Source organism: Salmo trutta, chromosome 3, assembly GCF_901001165.1.
Source record: "Salmo trutta chromosome 3, fSalTru1.1, whole genome shotgun sequence".
NCBI lineage: Eukaryota > Metazoa > Chordata > Actinopteri > Salmoniformes > Salmonidae > Salmo > Salmo trutta.
In genome coordinates, this window is record NC_042959.1 from 58,951,555 (window position 1) to 58,979,425 (window position 27,871).

The 27,871-nt window shown below is 41.9% G+C and overlaps 3 protein-coding genes across 7 annotated transcripts in view; 1 reads left to right on the forward strand and 2 right to left on the reverse strand.

Moving 5' to 3' along the window:
• LOC115181150 (protein spire homolog 1) overlaps nt 1–3,264 on the reverse strand; it is a 53,778-nt gene extending 50,514 nt beyond the window's left edge. Inside the window, exon 1 of one of the 4 annotated variants that reach the window (XM_029743182.1) lies at nt 2,726–3,264. In XM_029743182.1, coding sequence (XP_029599042.1) covers nt 2,726–3,077 — 352 coding nt within the window. In that variant the 5' untranslated portion in view covers nt 3,078–3,264. The remainder of the gene's footprint in view (nt 1–2,725) is intronic. The other 3 variants (XM_029743195.1, XM_029743189.1, XM_029743203.1) reach the window with 3 other exon arrangements.
• Nucleotides 3,265–3,788: 524 nt separating this feature from the next.
• On the reverse strand, nt 3,789–14,717 carry LOC115181208 (V-type proton ATPase subunit C 1-A). Its single transcript, XM_029743242.1, has 13 exons — nt 14,569–14,717; nt 13,974–14,162; nt 12,202–12,269; nt 8,841–8,926; nt 8,224–8,318; nt 7,880–7,971; nt 7,587–7,685; nt 7,425–7,493; nt 7,154–7,246; nt 6,962–7,055; nt 6,649–6,746; nt 6,356–6,482; nt 3,789–5,001 (listed from the first exon to the last, which is right to left on the reverse strand). Exons 2-13 carry the CDS (start codon nt 14,103–14,105, stop codon nt 4,906–4,908), a joined length of 1,149 nt encoding a protein of 382 aa, XP_029599102.1. The 5' UTR covers nt 14,106–14,162; nt 14,569–14,717; the 3' UTR covers nt 3,789–4,905.
• Nucleotides 14,718–18,595: 3,878 nt separating this feature from the next.
• On the forward strand, nt 18,596–27,856 carry LOC115181192 (antizyme inhibitor 1). Of its 2 annotated transcripts, none has more exons than XM_029743236.1 (12): nt 18,596–18,795; nt 20,957–21,079; nt 22,442–22,809; nt 23,266–23,439; nt 23,809–23,981; nt 24,110–24,244; nt 25,097–25,178; nt 25,301–25,375; nt 25,627–25,789; nt 25,969–26,084; nt 26,331–26,545; nt 26,791–27,856. In XM_029743236.1, the coding sequence occupies exons 3-12, from the start codon at nt 22,708–22,710 to the stop codon at nt 26,903–26,905; spliced, it is 1,350 nt and encodes a 449-aa protein (XP_029599096.1). In that variant the 5' UTR covers nt 18,596–18,795; nt 20,957–21,079; nt 22,442–22,707; the 3' UTR covers nt 26,906–27,856. The 2 variants fall into 2 exon arrangements, with proteins under 2 accessions (XP_029599096.1, XP_029599090.1); XM_029743230.1 differs by lacking the exon at nt 18,596–18,795 and adding an exon at nt 19,963–20,174.
• The last annotated feature ends 15 nt before the right edge of the window (nt 27,857–27,871 follow it).

Here is a 27,871-nt window from a genome sequence, read left to right on the forward strand (position 1 = left end):
TTAACCGCTAAACTACCCGCTGCCCTATCAGAGTATGAAAGCCAATGACAAATTTTCAAGCCACCGCTTTACCCATGTTTGTTCTGGCTTTGGCCAACCCATTGGTTTCTGGACCAATCAGACGGCCCCCAATGTGTTCGCATTCGCATAACCTAACGTAGCAGGTGTAAAATGAACGTCTGAAACTAGATCCCTTACATACTGGACCAGACGAGAAGAAAAAAAACTGTCGGGGAGGTTATATTCTGCACTGTTCAACCAATCCAGTAAATGTGGAGGAGGAGTTAAGATGATGTTGCCTTGTTAACGTCACAGGCTCTCTTTCCATTTCCTGAAAACCGGACAGAGGCTAGCGTTTGGCCGGAGCAAGGAGGAGTATGGGTAGCCAAGCAGTTCCAAAGGCACACCCAGACTACACACATCACTTGCTGTGTCATATCAGGTGTGACACAAGACAATGTCAACAGTTTAGCTAGGCCCTAGCTGTTAAGGCGTAAGTCCATCGATGACTCCAGTGATGATGATATGGCTTGGGGCCATCATGCAGTCATGCCATTGGTTGAGGGTCTTTGTGGCAATGAAAGCACTCCATAAAAAAAGTCCAAAATAACAAAAAAGAAGGTTGATAAGGGGCCACATATTATCAGTCAAGGTAGCCTACTCCACCCCCCCACCCATTGTACAGTGGATTCAGACCCCTTCAGGAAAGTATTCAGACCCCTTGACTTTTACCACATTTTGTTACATTACAGCCTTATTCTAAAATTGATTAAATTGTTTTTCCCCCTTATCACTCCACACACAATACCCCATAATGACAAAGTAAAAACAGTTTTTTTTTTTTACATTTTTGCAAATGTATACAAAAAAAAACTACTGAGTCTCCTCTGCAGATCCTCTCAAGCTCTGTCAGGTTGGATGGAGAGCTGCTCCCGAGTGGTGCAGCAGTCTAAGGCACTGCATCTCAGTGCAAGAGGCATCACTACAGTCCCTGGTTCGAATCCAGGCTGTATCACATCTGGCTGTGATTGGGAGTCCCATAGGGTGGCGCACAGGTTTGGCCGGGGTAGCCCGTATTTGTAAATAAGAATTTGTTCTTAACTGACTTGCCTAGTTAAATAAAAAAATAAAAAAAGAGTGTCACTGCAGAGCTATTTTCATGGCTCTCCAGAGATGTTTGATTGGGTTTAAGTCCGGGCTCTGGCTGGGCCACTCAAGGACATTCAGAGATTTGTCACAAAGCCACTCCTGCGTTGTCTTGGCTGTGTGCTTAGGGTCATTGTCCTGTTGGAAGGTCAACCTTCACCCCAGTTTGAGGTCCTGAGCACTCTGGAGCAGGTTTTCATCAAGGATCTCTCTGTACTTTGTTCCGTTCATCTTTCTCTCGATCCTGACTAGTCTCCCAGTCGCTGCCGCTGAAAAACATCCCCACAGCATAATGCTGCCACCACTATGCTTCACCATAGGGATGGTACCAGGTTTCCTCCAGATGTGACGCTTGGCATTCAGGCCAAAGAGTTCAATCTTGGTTTCATCAGACCAGACAATCTTGTTTCTCATGGTCTGAGAGTCCTTTAGGTGCCTTTTGGCAAACTCCAAGTGGGCTGTAATGTGCCTTTTACTGAGGAGTGGCTTCCGTCTGGCCACTCTACCATAAAGGCCTGATTGGTGGAGTGCTGCAGAGATGGTTGTCCTTCTGGAAGTTTCTCCCATCTCTACAGAGCAACTCTGGAGCCCTGCCAGAGTGACCATCGGGTTCTTGGTCACCTCCCCCGATTGCTTAGTTTGGCCGAGCGGCCAGCTCTAGAAGAGTCTTGGTAGTTCCAAACTATTTCCATTTAAGAATGATGGAGGCCACAATGTTCTTGGGGACCTTCAATGCTACATAAATTAGTTTGGTACCCTTCCCCAGACCTCTGCCTCAACACAATCCTGTCTCAGAGCTCTAGAGACAATTCCTTCAACCTCATGGCTTGGTTTTTGCTCTGACATGCACTGTCAACTGTGGGACCTTATATAGTCAGGTGTGTGCCTTTCCAAATCATGTCCAATCAATTGAATTTACCACAGGCGAACTCCAATCAAGTTATAGAAACATCTCAAGGATGATCAATAGAAACAGGATGCACCTGAGCTCAATTTTGAGTCTCATAGCAAAAGGTCTGAATACTTATGTAAATAAGGTATTTCTGTTTTTTATTTGTAATACATTTGCAGAAATGTCTAAAAACCTGTTTTCACTTTGTCATTATGGGTTATTGCATGTCTTGATGAGAACATGTTTTTATTTAATACATTTTAGAATAAGGCTGTAACATAACGAAATGTGGAAAAAGTTAAGGGGTCTGAATACTTTCCCGAATGCACTGTGTGTCACTCTGGGCAGCAACAAATTGTGCCATGGAAATATGTTGTTTTTTCATTTTCTCAGTAGGCTATTTTATAGAGTGTGAATGATGAACATGTGATGTGTGACAGGGAAAAAACAACAAAAGCTGAGCCAGCTGACTAAATGCAATAGCCAACAATTGGAAAGCATGACATATGAATCTATCAGTCGGTGTCCAGCTGCCTTGTTGACCTAATTTCTACATAAATAAAAAATTATTACAGATTTTCTCATTCTAGGAACTGGTAATATTACCAATGTGTTGGAGAAATGAAAAAAAGACTGAAAAAATCATGAACGGATTGCAAAACATCATTACATAATTATTGTACCTACCATCACTGCCTTCATATTGTAATTTGACAGCTCCGTCTTTCTGAATCCTCACATCCCGTGGTCCCTCAATCCTTTTCGGAGTATCTACCACTGATGCACCGGTAGCTGGGCCAGAATTCCTCCTATGTCCCTGAACCAGGTTTATGCAGCATTGGTAACACACTGCCCAAGCCTGCTCTTCGTTTATCGGTTGGCTGTAGAGCATTAAAATCTCCTCCAAAGACAGTTCACTTCCCCCTCTTCCCTCCATTCCGTCCATTTTTGCCATCCCGGGATACGGCGTCTCATCTCGCTGGACCGCAGCAGGGCCGATCAGCTCTCCGCTCTCGTCCGAATCTCGCCGCTTGGCCATCCTTTCATTCTATCGACCGAGAAGGGCCGGTGATGACACTAATAAACGGGGAGCCGCAGATAAACAAACGATCCGGGCAGCGTGAAGACATCGGAAAAGATGCGGTTCCCTTGCAACGGCAGCACCGCCACGGACAATGATTATTATTTCCCCCGCCTTGCAGTGTTTTCGTATGGGTACCAGTCATATGACGGATTGTTTGCATGGTCTAAAGGCCTGTCAGGTTTCGGTCGATTTCAGAGGAATGCATACATAGGTGACATGCGCAGCTAAAGGATGTTATTTCCCACTTTCCCTGTTATTTTGTGCCATCTGCTGTCCAATTTGATAGAGTACGGTGTATGTGAATACATCTAGGCTACTCTGGCAATTATGTTATGCTCTCAAACAAATACTATTTCTCAATGATGGATTTGGGAGCACATTTCTATTCATATTGAATTCCTCATATTAATGTTTGAAGGCAGGGATTTCTTAAGGGTTATGTACATTCCTACTTCTCTATGGAGGAACTTCCTCTAACTGCTGTGCCCTTAGTTCTGCAGAGGCCAAGCATGACTCAGTCTCTTTCTCTCACACAACTGTAAACTTGGAAGATTCCTGCAGGGCCTGGCCGTTCATTGTAATATGTCATGTTAACAACCTTACCTACAGATATAGCCTACCAACACAGACAACCTCTAACCCCAATCACAGACAAAATACAGACAATTTTCTTCATATTGACTGTTTTATCTATTCATGGCATACATAATGCTTACACATACATATCTCTTTTAACATCAAATATACACAACATCAGAACACACAAATATAGCATCTTTGTAACACTATTTGTTGCCAAGGTGAACCAATACCTCAGGAACATGTACCAGATGTGCTTGGATGTGCAGGTAAAAGAACAAATTGGTCACATACACAAGTATCTATGAATAGTACCACTCAAAGATGTAGCTATCAATATGAATATGAATAGTACCACTCAAAGATGTAGCTATCAATATGCACAACACAGATGTGGAATGATTGAAAATGCATAAACTACCATAAATAAATATTTAGAGATCTTATTTGTTTCAGCACACAGTTAAAGGCCCAATGCAGCCGTTTAATCTCAACATCAAATAATTGCTGGGTAACAATTAAATACTGTGATTGTTTTCAACTAAAATTTTTAAAATGGTCAAAAAGTAACAAAAAAAGAATTTTAGCAAGAGCAATTTCTCAAGCAAGAATTTGACTAGGACTATTTTGGATTGGGGATGGAAAAACTGTAAACTAGCTGTTATTGGCAGAGAGGTTTGGAATACTTTCATATTGGTCTATTAATTAATTTGTCACCAGTCAGGCGAAAACTCCATCCCACCAAAACATGCTGAAATTTGAGTCTTACACTAAAATGGCCTTATTCAACAATATCGTTCCAACCTCAGTGTGGAAATCTATATAAAAACACAGGAAAAATCACACGTTTGACTGCGCTGGGCATTTAAATACAGTGTACTTTGATTATGCTGTTTAAAAAGAAATCTGTAAACAAAACCAACAAAATTTACATCAAGCCATTGTTTGTCCTCAGTTTGTACAGATGGAGGGGGTCACTTTAAGTGCTTTAAACCACAAGGAATGAGCATGCACATCTGAGGAGAGCAAGGATAAACAGTATCACCCAGACATGAGCAAAGCAGAGGAGGATTAGAGGAGAGAAGATAGCAGGGCAGAGAACGGAGAAAAGAGCAAGACTTTGAGAAAGATTTACGGGAAAACACAAGTTAGTTGGTACTCAGCATAAAGACAAGAGAACAGAGGGGTCAGGTACAGTGAAAATCTATTTAAAGTCCAGCAGGTTACAGTCTATCTTGTAGTAAACATAAGGGTAGTACTCCTGCTGGCTCAGGTTCAGACCAGGGATATCCATGGCAGACTACAAGAGAATAAATAAACAGAGACCATTAGCTTACGTAGTAAATAACATTAACACCACAGGGATAATGTGGTTGTCTAACAGGTCTGCTGAACCAGACGATATCAATCTCATTTAGCTAATGTACCAGAATTTTTAATACACAACATTTGTTTGGCATCGCAATGCCCCATTACTACAAAGATACAACAAGTATTCATCTGGGCACAACAGGTATATACACTACCGTTCAAAAGTTTGGGGTCGCTTAGAAATGTCCTTGTTTTTGAAAGAAAAGCACATTTTTTGTCCATTAAAACATAAAATTGATCAGAAATACAGTGTAGACATTGTTAATTTTTTTAATGACTATTGTAGCTTGAAACGGCAGATATTTTATGGAATATCTACATAGGCGTACAGAGGCCCATTATCAGCAACCATCACTCCTGTGTTCCAATGACACGTTGTTAGCTAATCCATTTTAAAAGGCTAATTGATCATTAGAAAACCCTTTTGCAAGTATGTTAGCACAGCTGAAAACTTATTCTGATTAAAGAAGGAATAAAACTGGCCTTCTTTAGACTAGTTGAGTATCTGGAGCATCAGCATTTGTGGGTCTGATTACAGGCTCAAAATGGCCAGAAACAAATAACTTTTTTCTGAAACACGTCAGTCTATTCTTGTTCTGAGAAATGAAGGCTATTCCATGCGAGAAATTGCCAAGAAACTGAAGATCTCGTACAACACTGTGTACTACTCCCTTCAAAGAACAGTGCAAACTGGCTCTAACCAGAATAGAAAGAGGAGAGGGAGGCCCCGGTGCACAACTGAGCAAAAGGACAAGTGCATTAGAGTGTCTAGTTTGAGAGACAGATGCCTCACAAGACCTCAACTGGAAGCTTCATTAAATAGTACCCACAAAACACAAGTCTCAATGTCAACAGTGAAGAGGCGACTACGGGATGCTGGCCAGTTTTATTCCTTCTTTAATCATAAAAACAGTTTTCAGCTGTGCTAACATAATTGCAAAAAGGGTTTTCTAATGATCAATTAGCCTTTTAAAATGATAAACTTGGATTAGCTAACACAACGTGCCATTGGAACACAGGAATGATGATTGCTGATAATGGGCCTCTGTACGCCTATGTAGATATTCCATTAAAAAAAAAATTATAATTATATATATATTTTTTTTAATCAGCAGTTCCAGCTACAATAGTCATTTAAAAAATTAACAATGTCTACACTGTATTTCTGATCAATTTGATGTTATTTTAAAGGACAAAAAAAGTGCTTTTCTTTCAAAAACAAGGACATTTCTAAGTGACCCCAAACTTTTGAACGGTAGTGTATTTCAGGTCTAATTACTCACATCAATGACAGCTGCAGCGCTGCTGTCCAGGTGTTTGTATAGGTCATTGAGAACCTCCCTCAGTTTCTTCATGTTCTTTTTGTTGGGCTGGAGCAGCATGGCCTGGAAGTTCACAGGCAGCCCATATCTGTGGGAGCATGGTCAGAGCAGTTCAATCACTAACAGCAGGCACAGCACAGTCAGTTAGATATTTAATTTTTATTCAGGTTGACTTCTTGTCACTACAAGCATCTTGTCACTCACTACAAACATCTAACAATTGGACGACTGTTAGTACAGTGTGATCGTCATACCTTAAGACAGACTCCACAAAGACCCTCAGAGCCTTGATGTGAATCCATGCGATGAAGGCCTCACTGAAGTTCACTTTCAGCCATCGCACCAGTGGCCCCTGACAGAGGGAAAATAACGCTTAGGGTTAGAGGCTCCATCCACCCCACTGTGTAGCTAGTACTGTCCAATAGTTTCACCCACCCACCCCATCCCAGAATGGTTGCAGGGATGTCCGAACACTAAGTGTACTTGCAATGAAACATTTCTTTACAGTGTAACGTTGCAGTCACATATACCTTGGTCAGGCATCATATTCCCAGTCATATGACTTACAAACTGCTTCTTCTTGTCTGTGGAGAGACGTGTCATCTCCTCTTTGTCCGCATTCATCTCCTGCTCATTGTACTGGAAGTCCCTGACTGTGTACCTGATAGAAACAGCAAGATAATTACATATTGAGAAGAGTGAGTGAGTGAGTGAGTGAGTGAGTGAGTGAGTGAGTGTGTGTGTGTGTGTGTTTCTTACTTGTTCTCTCTGGCCTTGTGTCTGAAGTCATCAATGGCCTTCCTGAATAGGGTGACGCTGAACAGACCACTGTCATGGTCCTCAAACAGCAGGCTGTAATAATGGGACAAACAGAACACAGTCAGACAGGCATGATGGACTCACAATGAAATCACTTCCTGAGCAGAAAATACTAAAAGAGATATGAAAGATATGGATTGAAGAGACTATGTACTGAAGTAGTTATTTTAACATGCATTCACCATGGGCTCTGAATCTCCCATATACTTACTTAGTGGATCGGGGTACCACCATTTCAGACAACGTTTCATAGGTCTTCTGCCAGTCAGCATAACTCGTCCTAGAAGGATCCGGAATTGTTAGACAGCAAACTGTTGTTATAAAAAAAGTTTAAATATGACACTGTTGTAAACTGGGAAAAAGTTGTACTTACTTTGGTACAACCACTAGCATAGTGATCAGATACTCTGAGTCAATCACAAAGTCCTCCTTCTTGACAATGTCAGCCAGACTCCTGGTCAGCAGGCTCCCCCTACAGACACAACACGGTATTGCATGATATATTAATGATAATGTAAACAAATGTTGAAAGAAACACTTGAACAAAGCAAATATGCATTGGAAGACTTTTCCTCAACACCGGTTCAAATATAATTCTCACAGAAGGCATAGATTAGCAACAGTGGAAAATATAGTTATGCCCTCGAGCAAAAAAAATGGACTCACGCGTTTTTCCTCTCCAGATTCTGCAGGTTCCCTTTCAGGTTGTTGTAGGCAGATGCTCTGGCCTTCAGGTCGTTGTCAATCTGGCTTACTTGCTGTAGAGAGGAAGAGGTCAAGTACTCAGAATGCGACCCACGTAAAAACTGTGCACACAGTGTTTAACAACAGATTTACTCAAGAGGTAGAGAAAATACAGTTGATTGATACCATTGAAATATCATTTACTTGTTGATATCTATATACCTTCATGCGCTATCGAAATCATGACAGTTATAAAAAAAAAAGGGTTTCCGTCTAGCTAATTATCAAGAGAATCAGAGGAGGAGGGGGGTAGGAGAAAAACTTGCCTTGGATATGATATCAGAGATGTTCTTCAGTGACTGCTTGATGGGGTACTTGGCCATGTCCCACTGAAACCGTGTGATGTAGGTCACCAGATCCACTAGAGGGAATCAAAGCATTGTTATTGAGGGAAGGACTTGTTAGAATGACGTTTTTATATTATGATGCATGGCTTTATGAGTAATTGCAAGATACTCTTATCAACCATTTCTAAATGTGCTGGTAATTCCTTAGTATTAACAACAGTTTATAAGGATAATTGCCTATCAACCATTTCTAAATGTGCTGGTATTTCTTTAGTATTAACAGGTTAAAAGGATAATTGCTTAGTCAATCAATGTGCACAGTAGAGGTAGCAGCACACTTCCTGGATTCATTGTTTTTCAGGAGTCCTTTGTATGTGATGATAACTAACTAGCTAATCTCTAATGTCCTCCATTGTTTTCACTTGTATGTGATGATAATGATAGAAATAGAATGACTAACTTGAAATGGGAATGGCCATTCTAGTAATTATATTTATGCGATAATAACTGCCTCCATTGTTTTCATACCAGTATCTTGTATGTGATAACTAGCTGCATTGTTTTCATATGAGTAACTTGTATGTGATGATAAGTACCTCCGTTGGCCAGCAGGTTCTCCTGGACTTTGTCTCGGCTGTCCTCCAACACATCAGCCATGTACTGAGACACCTTCTTCACCACACTGTGAACAGCCAGGAGACATTCACAGTCAGGGCACAGTCAGCAAGCCCTCATCAAAAGGGGATTATAAACTGGATGATTCGAACTCTGAATGCTGATTGGCTGACAGCCGTGGTATATCAGACCGTATACCACGGGTTTGACAAAAGTTATTTTTACATTGGAAACCAGTTAATAATAGCAATAAGGCACCTCGGGGGTTTGTGATATATGGCCAATATACCACAGCTAAGGGCTGTGTCCAGGCACTCCGCATTGCGTCGTGTTAAGAACAAATCAAACTTTATTTGCCACATGCGCCAAATACAACAAGTGTAGACTTTACTGTGAAATGCTTACTTACAAGCCATTAACCAACAGTGCAGTTCAAGAAGAAGAAAATATTAACCAAGTAGACTAAAATCAAAAGTAATAATAAAAAGTAAGACAATAAGAACAACAATAACGAGGCTACAGTATATACAGGGGGCACCGGTGCCGAGTCAGTGTGCAGGGGTACAGGCTAACTGAGGTAATCTGTACATGTAGGTGGGGGCGAAGTGACTATGCATAGGTAACAAACAAACAGCGAGTAGCAGCAGTGTACAAGGGGGGGTATCAATGTAAATTGTCCTGTGGCGATTTTTATGAATTGTTCAGCGGTCTAATGGCTTGCAGGTAGCAGCTGTTGAGGAGCCTTTTGGTCCTAGACTTGGCGCTCTGGTACCGCTTGCCGTGCGGTAGCAGAGAAAACAGTCTCTAAAACTTGGGTGACTGGAGTCTCTGACAATTTTATGGGCTTTCCTCTGACACCGCCTATTATATAGGTCCTGGACTGGATGGCAGGAAGCTTGGCCCCAGTGATGTACTGGGCCATTCGCACTACCCTCTGTAGCGCCTTACAGTCAGATACCGAGCAGTTGTCATACCAGGCGGTGATGCAACCGGTTAGGATGCTCTCGATGGTGTAGCTGTAGAACCTTTTGAGGATCTGAGGGCCCATGCCAAATCTTTTCAATCTTCTGAGGGGGAAAAGGTTTTGTCGTGCCCTCTTCACGACTGTCTTGGTATGTTTGGACTATGATAGTTTGTTGGTGATGTGGACACCAAGGAACTTGAATCTCTCAACCCGTTCCACTACAGCCCCGTCGATGTTAATGGGGGCCTATTGGCCCGCCTTTTCCTGTAGTCCACGATCAGCTCCTTTGTCTTGCTCACATTGAGAGAGAGGTTGTTGTCCTGGCACCACACTGCCAGTTCTCTGACCTCCTCCCTATAGGCCGTCTCATCGTTGTCGGTGATCAGGCCTACCACTGTTATGTCGTCAGCAAACAATGATGGTGTCGGCGTCGTGTTTGGCCACGCAGTCGTGGGTGAACAGGGAATACAGGAGGGGACTAAGTACACACCCTTGAGGGGCCCCAGTGTTAAGAATCAGCGTGGCACACGTGTTGTTGCTACTCTTACCACCTGGGGGCGGCCCGTCAGGAAGTCCAGGATCCAGTTGCAGAGGGAGGTGTTTAGTCCCAGGGTCCTTAGCTTAGTGATAAGCTTCGTGGGCACTATGGTGTTGAACACTGAGCTGTAGTTGATGAACAGCATTCTCACATAGGTGTTCCTTTTGTCCAGGTGAGAAAGGGCAGTGTGGAGTGCGATTGAGATTGCGTCATCTGTGGATCTGTTGGGGCGGTATGCGCTTTGGAGTGGGTCTAGGGTGTCCAGGAGGATGCTGTTGATGTCAGCCATGACTAGCCTTTCGAAGCACTTCATCGATACCGACGTGAGTGCCATGGGGCGGTAATCATTTAGGCAGGTTACCTTCGCTTCCTTGGGCACAGGGACTATGGGGGTCTGCTTGAAACACGTAGGTATTACAGACTCGGTCAGGGAGAGGTTGAAAATGTCAGTGAAGACACTTGACAGTTGGTCCGCGCATGCCCAGCGGCTTTGTGAATGTTGACCTGTTTGAAGGTTTTGTTCACATCGGCTACCGAGAGCGTTATCCCACAGTCATCCAGAACAGCTGGTGATCTCGTGCATGCTTCAGTGTTGCTTGCCTCGAAGCGAGCATAAAGGGCATTTAGCTCATCTGGTAGGCTCTCGTCACTGGGCAGCTCGCGTCTGGGTTTCCCTTTGTAGTCTGTAATAGTTTTCAAGCCCTGCCACATCCGACGAGCGTCAGAGCCGGTGTAGTAGGATTCGATCTTAATCCTGTATTGACGCTTTGCTGAATTTGATGGTTCGCCATAGCCCTTAGCCGTGATATATTAGCTATATACCACACCTCTGGCCTTATTGCTTAAATACACCATGCTTTCATATAGCACTCTGCTCAAGACATCAAAATCTAAGCAGACTGTTCATTGGGCAGGGTATGAGTGTTTATCCATCTATATTCTATAGCACCAGACTAACAACTGTGCACATTATACAGTATACATTTGAAAGACCTTTTTAACGGAAAATGGACCTGTAGGCCTACTACTTATTATTCACAGAAATAGATTCTAACTATTTTTTTATTTTTTTTTAGCACTGCCTTCCCTGAACCAAAATGATGCGGATAATACTTCATATGATTACATTCCAATTGATGTGTGATCAGTGGATGATGGAGAAAAACTAAATTCCATGCAATGACAGAATGCTTGATGTCAATAAGCCTCAGGCTTGTTTGTCTACAGAACTGACACCTAAAAACGCTGTCAGATTAAGCAAATCCAAAATCAGTCTGTAAAGTTGTTACTTTGGCATAAGCTTTCGCATCTTCAAATTTCCTACAGACGAGTTCCAAAACAAGGCTGATATTGACCTATGAGAGGTAACTGGGTTGCTAATGTTGGCATTTTTTGAGAGTCAATGTCTACAGAGGAAGCAGGGCTTGCTTAGTTTGTGTGAATTTTTGGAAGTCAAGATTTTCCAAGGATTATAAATAACTTCAATCCAACAGTAGCACACAAGTCATGAGCGATAAATATGACTGAGTAAAGAGATGCTGGTGTGTCACCAAACTGTAAATTGCTAACTTTAGTCTGTGGGCCTGCTAGCCTCACGTTGGTGTGAAATTCCTTACTGTAGCAAGGTTAGGGCCACGGAGGGATTACAGAATTGACTGGACTCTGAAGACATCAGACTCACACTGGTTTGTGAGGCACTTTGACAAAAATAATATGTCTATCACAACACATTCACAATGGACAAGCTGTATACATACTAATGAATTTGATATTTTGTACAGTAATCCTGAAGTGATACTTAATGTTCAAAGGGGAAATTGCAGTGTAGTAAAAAGCCTACCCTTCAATAAAGGAGTCCAGTTTGGCCAGGTCATCTGACAGCCCAACTAACACATCTAGCGTCCCCACCTGTTAATGCAAAAAGGACAAAAGGCCAAACATGTCAAAGCTTTGATTCAAACAGTATTTCCCCTACCATCATATACCCAGGGTGAGCCCATTTTATAGATGGGGTGAGCCCATCGGTTTCATTGGCTTGATGCCAGAGGCCTAAATGTTGCTTTGAGGGCCTTTGATCAAACTAGGGCCAACTCAAACTAGAGCAAAGACTGGATGAGAGTCCTGAGGTCAGGGGGTCTGGATGTGCTGCCTGCCTGTGTTTTGTTTTCTCAGTGACATCTGAGAGTCAGTCACCCAGCAGTGACATTCAGGGGCCCGTGTGCTTTGGATGGCGGCGCTTTTGTCGGGACCCCTTCATGCGTTGCAAAATGTTCCGTCGCGTGCCGTGTACCCCAAGTGGCAAAAGGGGTCAGTAGGGTCACAGAGGATAACCATCAACCATCCTCTAGGGACTCTGGATACTTTCCCTGAAATATAATGGCCATTGAATCATTTTGGATGGATGGCACTTCTGGAGTAATGAAAGGAGAAAGCTTTGACCCATAGCATTATTAACAGATCACTTATTGGGAGCAGTGAGCGGACAATACTTATTTCTCTATAGTTGCTTTTGGAGTAATATGGGGAATATGATTTCATTTGCGAGTAAACTATAGCAATGTTTCGTGGATGCCTTGTTCCACATAGGAATGTAGAGGAGCTAGTAAGTATACTGAACAAAAATATAAACACAACATGCAACAATTTCAAAGATTTTACTGAGTTACAGTTCATATAAGGAAATCAGTCAACTGAAATAAATTCATTAGGGCCTAATCTATGGATTTCACATGACTGGGCAGGGGCGCAGCCATGGGTTGGGGAGCCAGGACCAGCCAATTAGAATTAGTTTTTCTAAAGACAGAAATACTCCTCAGCACACTCCCATCCCTTCCTCAGATGATCCCGCAGGTGAAGAAGATGGATGTGGAGGTCCTGGGCTGGCGTAGTTACACGTGGTCTGCGGTTGTGAGGGCGGTTGGATGTACTGCCAAATTCTCTAAAACGGCGGCTTATGGTAGAGAAATTACATTAAATTCTCTGGCAACAGCTCTGTTGGACACTCCTGCAGTCAGCATGCCAATTGCACAACACAATGTGGCATTGTGTTGTGTGACAAAACTGCACATTTTAGAGTGCCATTTTATTGTCCTCAGCACAAGGTGCACCTGTGTAATGATCCTGCTGTTTAATCAGCTTCTTGATATGCCATACCGGTTAGGTGGATGGATTATCTTGGCAAAGGAGAAATTCTCAGTAACAGGGATGAGAGAAATAAGCTTTTTTGTGCGTATGGAACATTTCTGTGATCTTTTATTTCAGCTCATCAAACATGGGACCAACACTTCACATGTTGTGTTTATATATTTGTTCAGTTTAAGTTAGTTGGGCGATATGGCCATTTTCATTCAATAATTTTCTCATTTTTGATGGTATATTTGAGTAGTGCATATTGGATAGCAACAAGTGAATTCTAAGTATTTTTTCAAATTCTCAACCAAACTAGGAGAACTGACAGTGAAGTAGTAACTTTTTAGTTATTTAGCACTGTCAACATATTGTTATAGACGGTATTGTAAAAATCCATACCGGTATTCACAATCTATCGCCCAGCCCTACAAGTTAGTATGGTAATGTAGTAGCTACTATCTATGGCTATTGCTGCATGCTAACCTTGAGGTCTGGGATGTTGAACTTGTTGTTGGTGGACAGGTTGTTGTTGCGGGTGGTGGCCACCATCATCTGGTCCCATGTCTGCTGGCAGGTCTTCTCTCCAGGAGCTGAGATCAACCAGAACTCTGTCATGGCTACAGCTACACACTGATTACTACAGCCTCACAACAAAATGCACAGAGATGGGTGCTGTAAGACAAGAAAAAAAACATTTCTAACTGTTCAACGGGACTTCATTTGTAGTACAATATTATCAATCACAACGTTATTCTCTATTTCATGTTGATACATCAGTAGATAAATGGTAGCAAGACAACATTGACTGCTATTTAATCAATCTCTGTCTCCCCAAACCTGTCTTATATACGTGTTGCTGATATATCTGGTTAGCTAGCGAGCATGCAAGATAAAGGATATTTGTCTTCCTATGCTTACATCAAAAGTTGCTAATGTTAGCTAAACCTCACTAACGTTACTGCAAGTGTCATTCTCAGTTAATTGAAACATGACCCATAGCTAGCTAGCTAGCTAGCATCACAAGATATCAAGTAGATTTACAGTAAAAATAAAAAAAGACAGTTTTCACATGTCTTACCTGAGATCTAATGACAAAACTATTCGAACACTAATCAATTACTACCGTACAATTCCTATGGTTCAATATTCATAATTGCCAATCAAATCGTAAGACTGAAGATCTTTCCAGCAGCATCACATTCATGTCACCTGATCAGATGAGGAACAGAAAGGCCTCTCGTGGGGGAGGGGAACTTTTTGACGTCACGACATTTGACAGACGACCTCAGCTGGTTTGGAGGAGATACTACAGCATCGACATTTCAAAACAGAGTAGGACGTTTTTTTTCTTACAGAAATCGTTTACAAAAAGTAGCAGGGTTGGGGTCAGTTGATCCATTTAAATTTAGGAGTGCTATTTATTTACAATTAGTAATTTTAACCATTGAATTGGAATTGTATGATCCCCTCAAGAATGTACTGTACTTCTTGTGGGGGTACAGGCTATGATATTCCATAATCTCAGTGACATTCTTGCTATCTTAGTTCTGAGGACACAGACAGTCTCAAATGCCCAGTCAGCTGGAATTTGGGATGTAGACGTTCTATATTTGGACAGGAGTCCAGCCATTTCCTGACTCTGGGTGTCTCCCTGCTCAGAATTCAAGGAAAACCCCACAAAGGGACATGTTTATAGTTCAGTAGGTCTTGGGTGCATTGTTTGGGATACAATGCCTGGTCTGGCTGGAGCCAGCCGACCAGCCAACCCCTCAGATCAAACGACAGGCCAAGGACCAGGGTGGGCTGCCCACTGTTGGCCGCAGGCCAGTCTACAAGGACATTTCTGGGCGACATTTCTGGGCACATGGACTGTAATCACTCTCTCATTTGGGCTACAGACACGCAGACTGGGTCTGGGTCATTGAGTGGGGATGATGATGTGAGGAGAGGTATTAACTGAGTGTGTCCTCAACAAAAACTGCCTCTAATACAAGTTAGTCATACAGTGTGAGAGCTCTGAAAAACCTATGGATGAAGGTCATTGCTGCAACTTTGTGTATTTCAAAGATGGATGTCAACATTCTCTATCATTCCCATCTCAGTTACATGGTTTAATATATCCAAAGCATTACACAAAAATAGAGCACCAAGTTTGTTGTTGAGTCCTACCAACAGCAACATGTCACATGCTCCCTCTAGTTCTAATACCTTGTATACAGTGCTTAACTTTACATATCACATGTTTGAACTTTTACCCATGAGTTTGAGTGACCATGACACGGACAATACATCTTACTACAAAAACATGACATGATTAAACTGTAAATTACAAAATAATATACAACTACACATTCCTTCTACTGTGTACAAACTTTCAAGACCCATATAGTGTCCTCAGTTTCTTTCAGGTTAGTTCTATTTTCCCAGTTAGTTATTCTGAGCCTTCTGAGGGACATTACAGTAAATCTAATCTGGTATGTCTGAATTATTATGGACTGCCTGGGGCAGAAAGGGGGAGCAAGGTTTTAAAGAGGGAAATTGTGTGAGATAAGCATTATCTTGTATTATTGTTTCAGTGGCAGATTGGATCTGTTTGTCAACCTCTCTGATACTAGTGTTACAAGGCCAACATGTCCAAGGCTCGAGTCCAGAATCAGACTCATTGACTTCAGGAAGATGTTAGAGAGACTTGAGGAGAGAAGGATACTGGAGTGCTTTTACAGTTTCCTTTTCAAGATGTCTATTCAGAGTTGTAACCTGTAAAACACTTTTTATATATAGAATAAAATAGAATAGAATATTGGTATTTTATAGTAAATTAGCAGAATGCAGTAGCTTTTATTTACTGTTATTTACTGGATTTACACAGTTTTATATTTGACCCTGCTCAAAATTCAGCTCAGAGAAAAGGTCTGGGAAGAGGTCGTTTTACTTATCAACATTCTTTGGCAAATGTGTAAGGCTGAAACACCATGGTGTAACTCACAGCATTAGAAACAAGTACTAGATCAAGACCCATTGTATAATGCAGGGACTGATGATTGACTATATTCATTTGGATTTAGCCATTTCAACCTCCCCATATCTCTTCTACACAACAACGAGTGGAGTGATTCACTTGACCTACCAAAGGCCATGCGCTTAGACAACCACTGTGATACCAGTTATTCAATGAAGAATTTCCCAGAAATTTTCCACTAGGTTCACTGGTCTTGTGATGTTGTGCTTTGTTGCAGCGTAACATAACACTATCTAAGAACTGTGAGGAAAACCTTAATTTGTCCTCAAATGTAACTATTATATTTTTGTTGGGGGTGTAGTGATTTGAAAAGGCAAATAGGATGGATACTAATGAACACAAATAGGTTTCCCTTTTATAGGAACAATAACAACAACATACATTGGTTATTGATTATTTTAAGTCCCACTATGATTTATCATCACAATCCATAGAGTCCTCTGGTAAAAGAACATGGAGCTTCATTGTGTGTAAAATATGTGGTGTTTACTCATGCAACATGTAATTGTGTTCATATCATCTGGCTGTTGGTCATACTAAATAACTCTGTGTATATAACGTGGGCTTCAGTGGGGTGATATTTTGATGCAATCTGGCCCCGGTTTGCAAATGAGAATTCCAGTTGCACAATGCACGCCACTGGAGTGTTTTCACTCACTGTAGGCGGTACACACTACAACAGCAAGTGTGCTCAGTGTTCTGGGCTATTATGATCACAACAATGGAAATCAAACATTATGTTTTACTGGAAGCCACTTTAGATGCTATGTGTGATTATGATTAGACTCAATGCATACCCTCATCTACAGTCTTGGAGAACAGACACAAAGCTCGGAACAGATTCTTTTGTGTTGTGGTCCATAGGATAAACTTTCGCTCTCAAGTCTTGACAATTGGCCAAGAAACATTTATGTTTGAGCAAAACAAACAGAACCATTGTGTATTTTTCCCTTACCAATACCCATAGCTCATCTGACATTATGAGTTCACACTCCTCTAACCACCGTCTATCTAAGATAAACAGGCCACATGTGTGGGTTTGGACTTTGCACATAAGCTATGTACCGGTGGCTATTCATAGGAGCTAAGTGCATGTCCTAAGCTTACTCCATCATTATATAATAAGGAATTTAAATCATATTTGGTCCTTTGCAGCTAAATACAAAGTGATCAGGGCCAATTGAGAATCATACGGGACCAATAATAGTCTCATAATTGTTCTTAGATATAAAGAAATGATGTACATTATTACAGTTTGAATTGCAATGTAATGTTTGAATTGTAATGCATAAAGACACATAGTTATCCATATATTTCATTTCAACGTTCATTGTTCCCGCCCTGGATGCCTCCAATTTTGACCAAAGGAACATGTACTGTGGACATCTACTGTGGTTGCTGAAAATGGACATTGAACACAAAACAAGACAGCTTATATGGATTCCTGTAAGACAACGTGTATGAAAATAAGAAAGGGTACAATAACAGTAGCCTGTTTTTATATATTCTAAATATAATATAAAAAAAAAACAGTTCCCAGAATATACAATTTCACGAAGTGCTATTTTCATTCTCACATGCACTTAGCCTATCAACTGATAAACACCACTTGTGAAACCAGGTATGGGTGGTATGCTGGTGGTGTGTCTAAGCTTTAGGAGCCATGACTAACTTCTAAAGGTGATCATAGCCCATACCACAATGTAAACACATACAATCTCTGTACGCAGAGAGCAGCATAGGTTTGTGGCTGCAGGAGAAGCAAGTTTTAGGATAGTCTGGATGGCTGTTCAGACAGATCCCTGATGACTACACTAACTAATTACTCTATGAATCCATTGTCTGTAAAAAAAAATAATACATCACAACAAAATGTAACATTACCTACATAACCAAGTTATCATTGAGACAACAGTCAACAGGTAGATTAAAAAAAAAACCTGTCAAATGAGTCAATTTGCAGGTACTCAGTCCCCCTGTCTGAAATTACATTCGTTGGGTTTTTCCAATTTGGAATAGACCTCCTTCTACACCAATAGGCAAGAAGGGTGGCGTGTAAATTCATCTGTGGGTAATATACTCATTTGCGTCTTCAGAGGGAAGCAAAACTTCACAAACTCTCGGCAGACAAGGCTGAGGTTGTTAAAATACCTGCAATCTAATTTCACACTGTTGAACTTGAAGCATGTGTTGCCAGAATACAAGATAGGAGTACCAGTGACAATTTGTGGACAACATTTACATTTATCGCCGCGCCATGGGAAAAAGCATGAAGACGTAACCAAGGTAACAATACTATCTGATTGAGACATTACATTCTCAGAACCGTAGTAGTCTATTCTGGCAATAATTGAATATAATATAAAATAATATAAATAATATAATATTAAAGGGGAAATCTGCATTTCAAACAATAACAATCCACCTATCCCGCCACTGTTTTGGTAAATAGCTGAGGAATGGGGCTGGAGAAATAAAATTCATAGACAGAGCTATGGATGAAATAAATGGTCTGACCATATAAAAATGACTTTTGAGGCTATACAGTGTTTGTTTAAAAAACATGTGGTAAACAAGCTTATATTTCGGGCTATGATAGGGTAAGGCAGTTGAACTAAGCTCATGAGGAATTTATGAGTTCTTTTTCAATAATCGATGGGTAGAGATCGTTCATTTAAAAGTAACAAACATTTTATGTAGCAATCGCAGATTGCTCATTTAAACTGCTTATCCTTAATAAATACAAATAATAAATAATATGAGTTTGATTAAACATAATTCTCAGCATATTAATAGCATAGGTATAATTGTATATATTATCACAAAAACTAGATATCATACATGAAGAAAATAAAATAATGCTTAAAAATAAAATACAAGCCAATTTGCCTACCACTCTCATTTGCTTTGACAGCTCGAAAACCCCGCCCATCTGACGTCATTTTCCGCTCCCCTTTCTTTCGAAAGATTTTTATAACCAAACCAAGATAAACCACAGCCTGTCGTTTCCAATAGGAACAAATGAGTCATAGTGGGCAGAACAAGCAAGGAGGTGGGCAGAGCCAAGCACGACCTAGCGAGATCCTATTTTCCTGTTCTAGCCTACGTCTGCATATTTCCGTTAGGGAACTCCTACTGTATGAAGTGCGCGTGTGCAATAACTCAATTCCCTTTGCACTCCTTATAAGCAAAACGATTTTTAAAAACTTTTACAAAGGGAAAAGTCTACAAACTTGGTCCACTCTGTTCAAAACAGATTCTAGTTTTGGGAAAAAAAACTGTATTGAGATCAAATGTTTAATCGATGAGAAAATGAGCAGAATTTCGGCCAAAATCCATCTCCTTCCATCTTCTCCCAATGCTGGCCGCTGGGCTTTCTCTCACTACCAGATTTGGTAGTCAGTGGAAACGCCAAGCGAATGCTTCACATTTATACATCCGGTGAAATATCTGTCTCATTGTTCTATCTGTGTTTCTTCCTCTCTCTCGACTTCGGCAGTTTTGCTCGCTGCGTAGCTTCGAAAGGGTTCGATTTAGCTTCAAATCTCGATCTGCACCTCCGCTTTGATGGCATTTTTTCTTTCCTATAGTGCCCCCGCCACTCTTTGAAAATTCCACCTAAAAGGAAAAAACGATCCACCCCAAATATTGGGTTTTATTCTCACGTAAGTACCTTCTCGCTCCCTAGCTTGCTTGCTAACTGGCTAGGTAAGTGGCTAACGTTAACTGTTTAAGGAGGGAAATTAGCTAGCGTTAGCCGCAGCTAGCTACGTTAGCTAGTTAGGTAATGCACGAACTAGCTAACGACTGACTGTCATTATTGTCGTCATTCATCAAAGTTATTTAGCTAGCTATTTTAGTTTATTATATATTATCATTAGCTAGCTAGCTAACTGTGCTAGCTAGATAATTAACATTAGCTACGATTAATTTGAAAACGTTATCGGGGTGTTTCTAGCTAACTAGCGAATCCTTAGACGCCATATAACTAGCACTTGCAATCTTATTTACAGCCATTTATCACACAGGGTAAGCTAATGTTCGCCTACTGAGTTGGCATGTAATGTAAGTTAGCTGGCTAGCTATGGACGGTTTGTTTTGACATTTTAGTGCTGTTATTTTGAAAACCACAGTGGTAGAATCAATAGCTATTTAGTTGAGGTTGGAACTTAGTTAACAACATTTAGTATATTCGACTATCTAAGGTACAACGTGGCACTTGCATTCATTCAAAATTGAGAAATTATTTAGGATTATGAAAACCATAACAACCTAAAAAGAAAAAAAAAATCACACCTGTTATAGCTATGAAAACCACCAGTCCCTAACAATCAATGAACCTATGTCTTGCTTTCCCATTTAATATTTAATTTGATCTCATCTAATCCTTAGAGCCAGCTTTGCCTCTTTTTCCTCTTGACTCAACTGTATCTTGTCTTCTGTGCAGGTGTACAATTACTACCCAGAGGGCTTAGGGGCGGCTCTCCGCCGAGAGCCGTTCGACTTCAACGCCGAGCCACCTTGGGATCCTAGCTGATAGTGGGGGAGCTCCATCTCCTAACTCGTCCATGTGAGTAGACGTCAGGTCGCGTAGGAGGAGTAATGATCTCGGTTCAGTTTAGCCTCTTAGATCATAATAATTATAAAACACTATGGACAGGGGGACCTTGATCCTAGATCAGCACTCCTACTCTGAGACGCTTTGTGAAAATGGGTCCAAGTCACGCTGACACCATAATAACCCAAACATGTCCTTGTGGTGACTGTTGAAATAACAATAGCATAGTGTTGTGCTACTTTTATCTGATGCTCTCTGTCCCTGTTTTTACTGGTGACTGGTTAGATCCAGTAACAGAGAGGAGGGGCCACTCAGCTATGAGTCATAGTTGTAACACAATGTTTCCCATCTTCACCTGTAACCTAAATATTCTGATTTCTTTGTGTATGTCATGTTGTAAGCCTACTGTTAGATTTGTGATATGCTTTTATTTCCTCCCAAGTCTTTACCCCAATGAAGTTGGTGGTCTGTGGAGTTAAGCATTTTTCAAAGTTGCACAAACTAATTGTGCATTAACCAAAAAGAGAGCATCATTTGTGTCCTTTGATCATTTGTGTTAATTGTAGTGGGTTGTTGTCAGTGTTTTCAGACTGCTGAGATGTTCTGTTCTTAGAGCCATTCCAGCTTGCTATCATGAAGCTGTCTCTGTGTTTTTGAACTGCCAATACGAGGCTCCCAGCCACAGAACAGAGACAGGTATACACAGCACCCTTATGATCACAATAGTCCAACCTGGCTGTGCGACACTGCACCCCTCTGATCACAGACAGTGTTCTGGTCCAATCCAGCCGTCAGACATTGCAGTCTGTGAGGCTAACCAACCAGACATTGTGTCACCGCACACACCCAGGCCCACAGACCCAGGCCCACAATGCTCTACTGACTGACGTATTATGTAACATTATCGAATGCAGAGATCTGACATCCCATGCCGCTGGTATTGTACGCAGATAATGCCATCAAAAGAAACCTTTATGGGTCACTGCCAGTGGGATTAATCCTAATTGTCGGGAGTAATTGATGGTAAGATAAACAAACTCCATGCCCCAGAGATCTTGTTTTCACAGTGGCTGTCCAGACACCCAGGGCTTCCCATACGCAGCCCCATAACGTGATTTCCACCTCGACCTCTGATTGGCTGCCCTCACAACTATCTTGGTTCACAGCCGGTTCACAAACCATCCTAAAGGCTTAACTGGTCAAACTAAGTGTAACATGCCGAGAAAAGCAGACCAACTGCTTTTGCCTTTTTCTGTAAAATAATTCCCTTTTTCTTCCCCCTGTTTTTGTAATGATTAGATGGAACTCATTTTCCCCATCCACTTCAATAGTTAGGGCTATATTTCACACTGCCTCTCTTCCTGTGTTTTCCAGTTTGCTGCATACTATCAAGGACCCCAGGGGCTCAGAGAGAGACCACTTCACCCAGGGGCTCAGAGAGAGACCACTTCACCCAGGGGCTCAGAGAGAGACCACTTCACCCAGGGGCTCAGAGAGAGACCACTTCACCCAGGGGCTCAGAGTGAGACCACTTCACCCAGGCGCTCAGAGAGAGACCACTTCACCCAGAGGATCAGAGAGAGACCACTTCACCCAGGCATAATTCTTTATGACTGGCAGATTAGCAGACAACAGTTGAGATGAAGGGACTAGCTGATGAACCAAACTACTCCGTCGCCCTGCTGGAGGGTGCCATGGCCCTCAGCGACGTGGTTGAGAACCACATTTATGAACAAACACTGGTAAGTACTGTGAAGAGACATTCTCTGTACATTAAAATACTTGCACGTTTTGAAGTCTTGCTACTTTATAGCGTATCGAAGTTGTGCCCTTGGAAATTAGATTAGTTGATTGCCTAATCCAGAAATAGATTGATAAATTCTAGCAATCACCACATAAATACATTGATTGAGGATGTGACAAGTACAATGCTGCTGTGTAAAACTGTGTGCCAGTCTCGTCCCACTTGGTTGAAGTGGCAAGTTAATGAGTCTTTAATGCTGACCACATTCTATATGCTTTCATTTCACACCAGTGGAAAAATGAGGTTGCAGAGCGCTCTTATGTAATTGTATGGTGTTGGATGAGAGACAGTAAGAATAATCAGTCATTGTGTACTTGACAGATTCAGGTGAATGACGTCATAGCATGCCAGACAGCCAGTAAACTTGTCGTGTCATGTTTTTCCTCCCTCTCAGGCTGAGAAGAATGCGTTCTTCGTGGCAGACTTGGGGGTCCTTATGAGGCAACATGTTCGCTGGCGAACCCACATGCCCCAGATGCGTCCCTTCTACGCTGTCCAAGCCAACAGCAGCCTGGCTGTCATTGAGATCCTAGCTGCTCTCGGCACTGGCTTCATCTGCACCAGCAAGGTGCCTGCAGTGCTCTCTCCCACTACTGTCATAACACTGCAATAGCATAACAGACCTGTCCAGATCAAATTGCATTTTAGTGTAGACTAACATACTGGTCCTTTTCCACGGCTTTAGGATGTGTTTTTCAGTTAAATACATTTTTATAGATTCTTGGCTTACGTCAGTTGCAGCTTCTCACAGCTCTGATTACTATCATTTTGTTGGGCCAATTACTGCTTTATAACTGCTTCATAAGTCGATTGGCCTCTACTCACAGAAAATAGGAAGGAGCGCCATCTAGTGGAGAAATGTCTCGCTGCCACAGTGCATTGCTCCTTCACAACTTAGAGCTGTAATATCAACGTTGTTGTTTTTGTGTCTTTTCAGTATGAGTTGGAGCTTGTGCAGGGCTATGGCGTTCCCTCTGAAGACATTATCTACAGCGGTGTGTGTAAGCAGCTCTCCCAGATCAAGTATGCCGCTAAGAACGGCATCGACTTCCTGGTGTGTGACAACGAGGCCGAACTACGCAAGATCGCTCGCTGCCATCCCCGTGCCAAGTAGGTGTCCATGTAACTGTTATTAAACCGTTATTTGAAAAGTCTATATTTCATACTCTACAATACAACTACAATGGCTATAGATATGAAATACCTGAAAACGGTAATCTCCCTCCATCTCTGCTCAGACTGCTGCTGCAGGTGGCCACAGAGGCTTCCAGCGAGGGTGATGAAATGGGCATGGCGTTTGGCTCCAAGCTGAAGGACTGCAGACACCTGCTGGAGAGCGCCAAAGCGCAGGGCCTGCAGGTGGTGGGGGTCAGGTGAGTCCTCCTGCAACGCCACCTTTCCTCTCTAGTCAGAGTTCATTATTATATTCTAGGTTTTTCTATTTTTTTATTGTCTTTTAATTAAGTGCTAATAAATTAAGCTGTATGCAACCAACAGAATTGTATGCCTGTCAGTCCAGTACTATTTTCACCCTGAGGAGAAAATATTTTACTGTATCATCGGGGATTGACCATTGGACAATTCAGCAGTAATTTTTTTTGTTTGCCTGAAGAATATGGTCACTTGCCTAAAAATAGTTGTTTACACCCAAATTGCTGTAACTTGTCGGTCACGTAACAATAGGGAGGAAGTAGAGAGATCTGTTTTACGGGCCTGTTACATTGGACGTATAACTTTCGCAGAGTGTGAGACACTCCTATTGTAAGCGTGCCGGCTCCCCAAGAGGTTTGCGCTGCTCGAGCTGAACTACGTTCTGGTTCTATTTTCAAGATTTCAACGTGCAGCTCACAGCCGAGATCAATAGGACATAGTGGCTAGCGCTCTGCTCTCTGACCACACGTCAAGCTTCCAGTTAAGCAGGTCAGAATCTCCAGTGTAGCCCCTACACTTGGCTACTGGAATTCAGTTATTTTTTTAAAATCACCTGCCTAATGAAGCTGCTCGGCTGCTGTAAATTGGCCGTCTTTCACTTAAACAATGGAGATGAACCAGACAATCAGTTTCAGGTTTACTGGAGTTTTTAGCAGTTATGTTGTTTCACTTTTTTTTCCACTTTGGGTGACCTCCGAGCAGGCTCAACTTGCCCAACTGCTCAGTTTACGTTCCTCAGTCAATCCCTGATTATATGGTATTCTCATGACGTCATCATTATCCCCATGATGCAGGTTCCACATTCCCAGCTCCTGTGACGACCCTCAGGCCTACAGCCATGCAGTGTCTGACGCTCGCTGTGTCTTTGACATGGGGGTGAGTTAGCTACGTTATGGGACTTTGAATGTGCATAATATGTGAAGGAGACAGCCAGAAATATGAACCACCCTGCTGTTATATTTTGTTTTGAAGTTTACTTTTTGAAATGTTGTTTTCAGGAGGATATTGGCTTCAGTATGACACTCCTGGATATTGGAGGTGGATTCAACGGCTCAGAGACTCAGCTAAAACAGGTCACTATTGTATAATAGTTAGCTCGTTACATAATACTGATTTAGATGGATTACTTCAGCTGAATTAATACGTGACTCAGTCAGTCAAGGGTCACAAACCACTTCACCCTCTTTCTGACGTCAGGCCTGTACTAGTAATGTATTTTTCAAAGGAAAGCCTTCACACAGCTTACCTTTGAATTTGAACAAACACTCTCTATAGAATGCCTGTTAGGCTGAAGGTGCTGACTGTTTTCCCCCACTGGTAACAGATTAACAGTGCAGTCAGGCCGTTGTTGGACCTGTACTTCCCTGCATCGTCTGGCGTCTCCATCATGGCAGAGCCTGGCAGTTACTACGTGTCCTCCTCCTTCACCCTGGCTGTCAACATCATCGCTAAGGAAGTAGGCGCCCGGGATCTTCATGGCAATCACGGTCAGTGGCAGTACCTTCTCAATACCTAGCATATGAAGTCAAATGCATTTCCGTGGTGGGCTGGTCAAAATCAGTGCTATAGTAAACGTGGTTCAGCAGACCTAGATGCTCCAGTAGACCAGCACACACCTTTTCTACTATTGTGTCTCATGACTCTTGTCTGCCATACCTCTTTACAGATGAACCATCTCCCAACGATGAGCCAGAGTTCCTGTACTACATGAACGATGGGGTGTACGGCTCGTTCACTAGCAAGCTAGCAGACAATGTGATTCCAGCCCCGTCTCTGCCCAAGGTGAGTTTTGGCTTCAGGGCTTAGTAAACTGCATGTAAATGACTAGTGAAATGCATGAAATGACAACGATTCTGCATTTTTGTGATTTTTGCATCACCAAGCAAAGTTAAGTTTAATTCAATTTCCTATCTCAAGCACCCTGGGTCAATATTAGGCTGCATCCCAAATGGAAACCCTATTCCCTATTTACTCATAACCATGGCCCATAAGTCTCTCTAAATGACTCTGTGTCACTGGATGTTCCAGAGCAGTGTGTCCGAGGATCCGGTGTTTGCCAGCAGTCTGTGGGGTCCGTCGGGTGATGAGCTGGACCAGGTGGTGGATCAGTGTCTACTGCCAGAGCTCAGTGTGGGAGACTGGCTGATCTTCAACAATGCTGGGGCCTATAGCCTGGGCCCTCCGTCCACTTTCACAGATTCACCCAGACCCCCCGTCTACTACACCATCTCTACTGGAGACTGGTAAGAGACAGACGAATGTCAGGCTGGCACTGTCACTGTTTGAAATGGGGAGCTGTTGAGGATTTGATTTGATTTATTGTTTGAGGTGAGTTTCACCATCTGGAAAAGTGTTACTAATATTTATTTGGGACCTACTGATTTTTATTTTAACAGTTGTGTGCTGCCATTGACTTTTTGCTGCTGTTTTTTTCTATTTTGTTTTGGTAGAATTATTTTCAACAAGTTTTGTTTTTTGTTGTTGACAGGTTTGAGATGCAGGATGCTGGTATCACCCAGGACATCAGCATGAAGAACTTCTCTCTGGTCCCCTACTTCCTCCACTCTGGCCAATCAGACGAAGCCCTGTCGGTCCCAGCTTAGGCTAGCTGAACCAATCCCATGTCTCTGCTGTGCTGACCTCACCTGGTCAACATTCCAATGGGAGGAAAAGACTGAATGGTGCTTGCTGGCTAAAAGCTTTTTATTATTCATTTCATAAGGAATTGAGCTTTTGGGGGGGGGGGGGGTGACAAGCCCTATACAGGATGTTGTTGGATCTCTCAAGGAATAGCACAGGTGTTCCTTCCTTTCCACATTCAGTAAAATAGTATGCAACAAAATGGATGAGTCTGTAGGGATGGAACTCCCACCTGTGTGGGTATCCCATGCAGTTACAGTTTACATACAGTAAATACATACAATGGAATTTAAAAGTTAATATTTGAAACATGTATTATATTGCCTATATGTCTCCTTTTGCCAGTCTTGTAAATTCAATTGTCTACCTACTCAAAGTGGAGCAGTTAACAAAACCTGATGTTTTAAAGCCATTTTTGGATGCTTTGCTAAAACATATTTATGTTTATTTATGGTTTTGTTGGTTGTTGTTTTTTTGTGCTATGAATATCTGATCCCCTGGCACTTATGATCAGTCAGTATTTAAAAGGCGGCATACAGTAGCCAATGATGCATCCCAAATGGCACTCTATTCCCTATTTAGTGCAATACTTTTGACCAGATCCCTATCTAGGGAGTAGTGTCATTTGGGATGCATATAACAGTACAGTGCCTCAGATGAAGGGGAACTCTATTTGACTCAAGCAATATGAGTACAGAATATCATTCACCAAACATCTCGTTGATAGGGAGCTTGTGCTCACACTCTAAATGTAGACCGTCTTGAGACTATTATCATAATGCAACATTGATGTTTCATTTGTTTTTTAAATCCCTCTTCCTTACATGTCTCTGTGGAAAGAATTGTCCAACATCTGTGAATTGGTCTCCAGTTTTGTCTAAAGTAAATTAATATAAAAGCTCTCTGAATCATAATGTGTATATGTTGTT

Bases quoted from the DNA above. Each gene is read 5' to 3' on its own strand.
- LOC115181192 (XM_029743236.1), top strand. From the start codon at position 22,708: ATGAAGGGACTAGCTGATGAACCAAACTACTCCGTCGCCCTGCTGGAG. The intron at 23,982-24,109 runs GTAGGTGTCCAT...ATCTCTGCTCAG, and splicing joins CGCTGCCATCCCCGTGCCAA to ACTGCTGCTGCAGGTGGCCA. The intron at 26,085-26,330 runs GTGAGTTTTGGC...TGGATGTTCCAG, and splicing joins CAGCCCCGTCTCTGCCCAAG to AGCAGTGTGTCCGAGGATCC.
- LOC115181208 (XM_029743242.1), bottom strand. From the start codon at position 14,105: ATGACAGAGTTCTGGTTGATCTCAGCTCCTGGAGAGAAGACCTGCCAG. The intron at 12,270-13,973 runs GTTAGCATGCAG...TTGCATTAACAG, and splicing joins TCAACATCCCAGACCTCAAG to GTGGGGACGCTAGATGTGTT. The intron at 5,002-6,355 runs GTGAGTAATTAG...ATTCTCTTGTAG, and splicing joins GCGCTGCAGCTGTCATTGAT to TCTGCCATGGATATCCCTGG.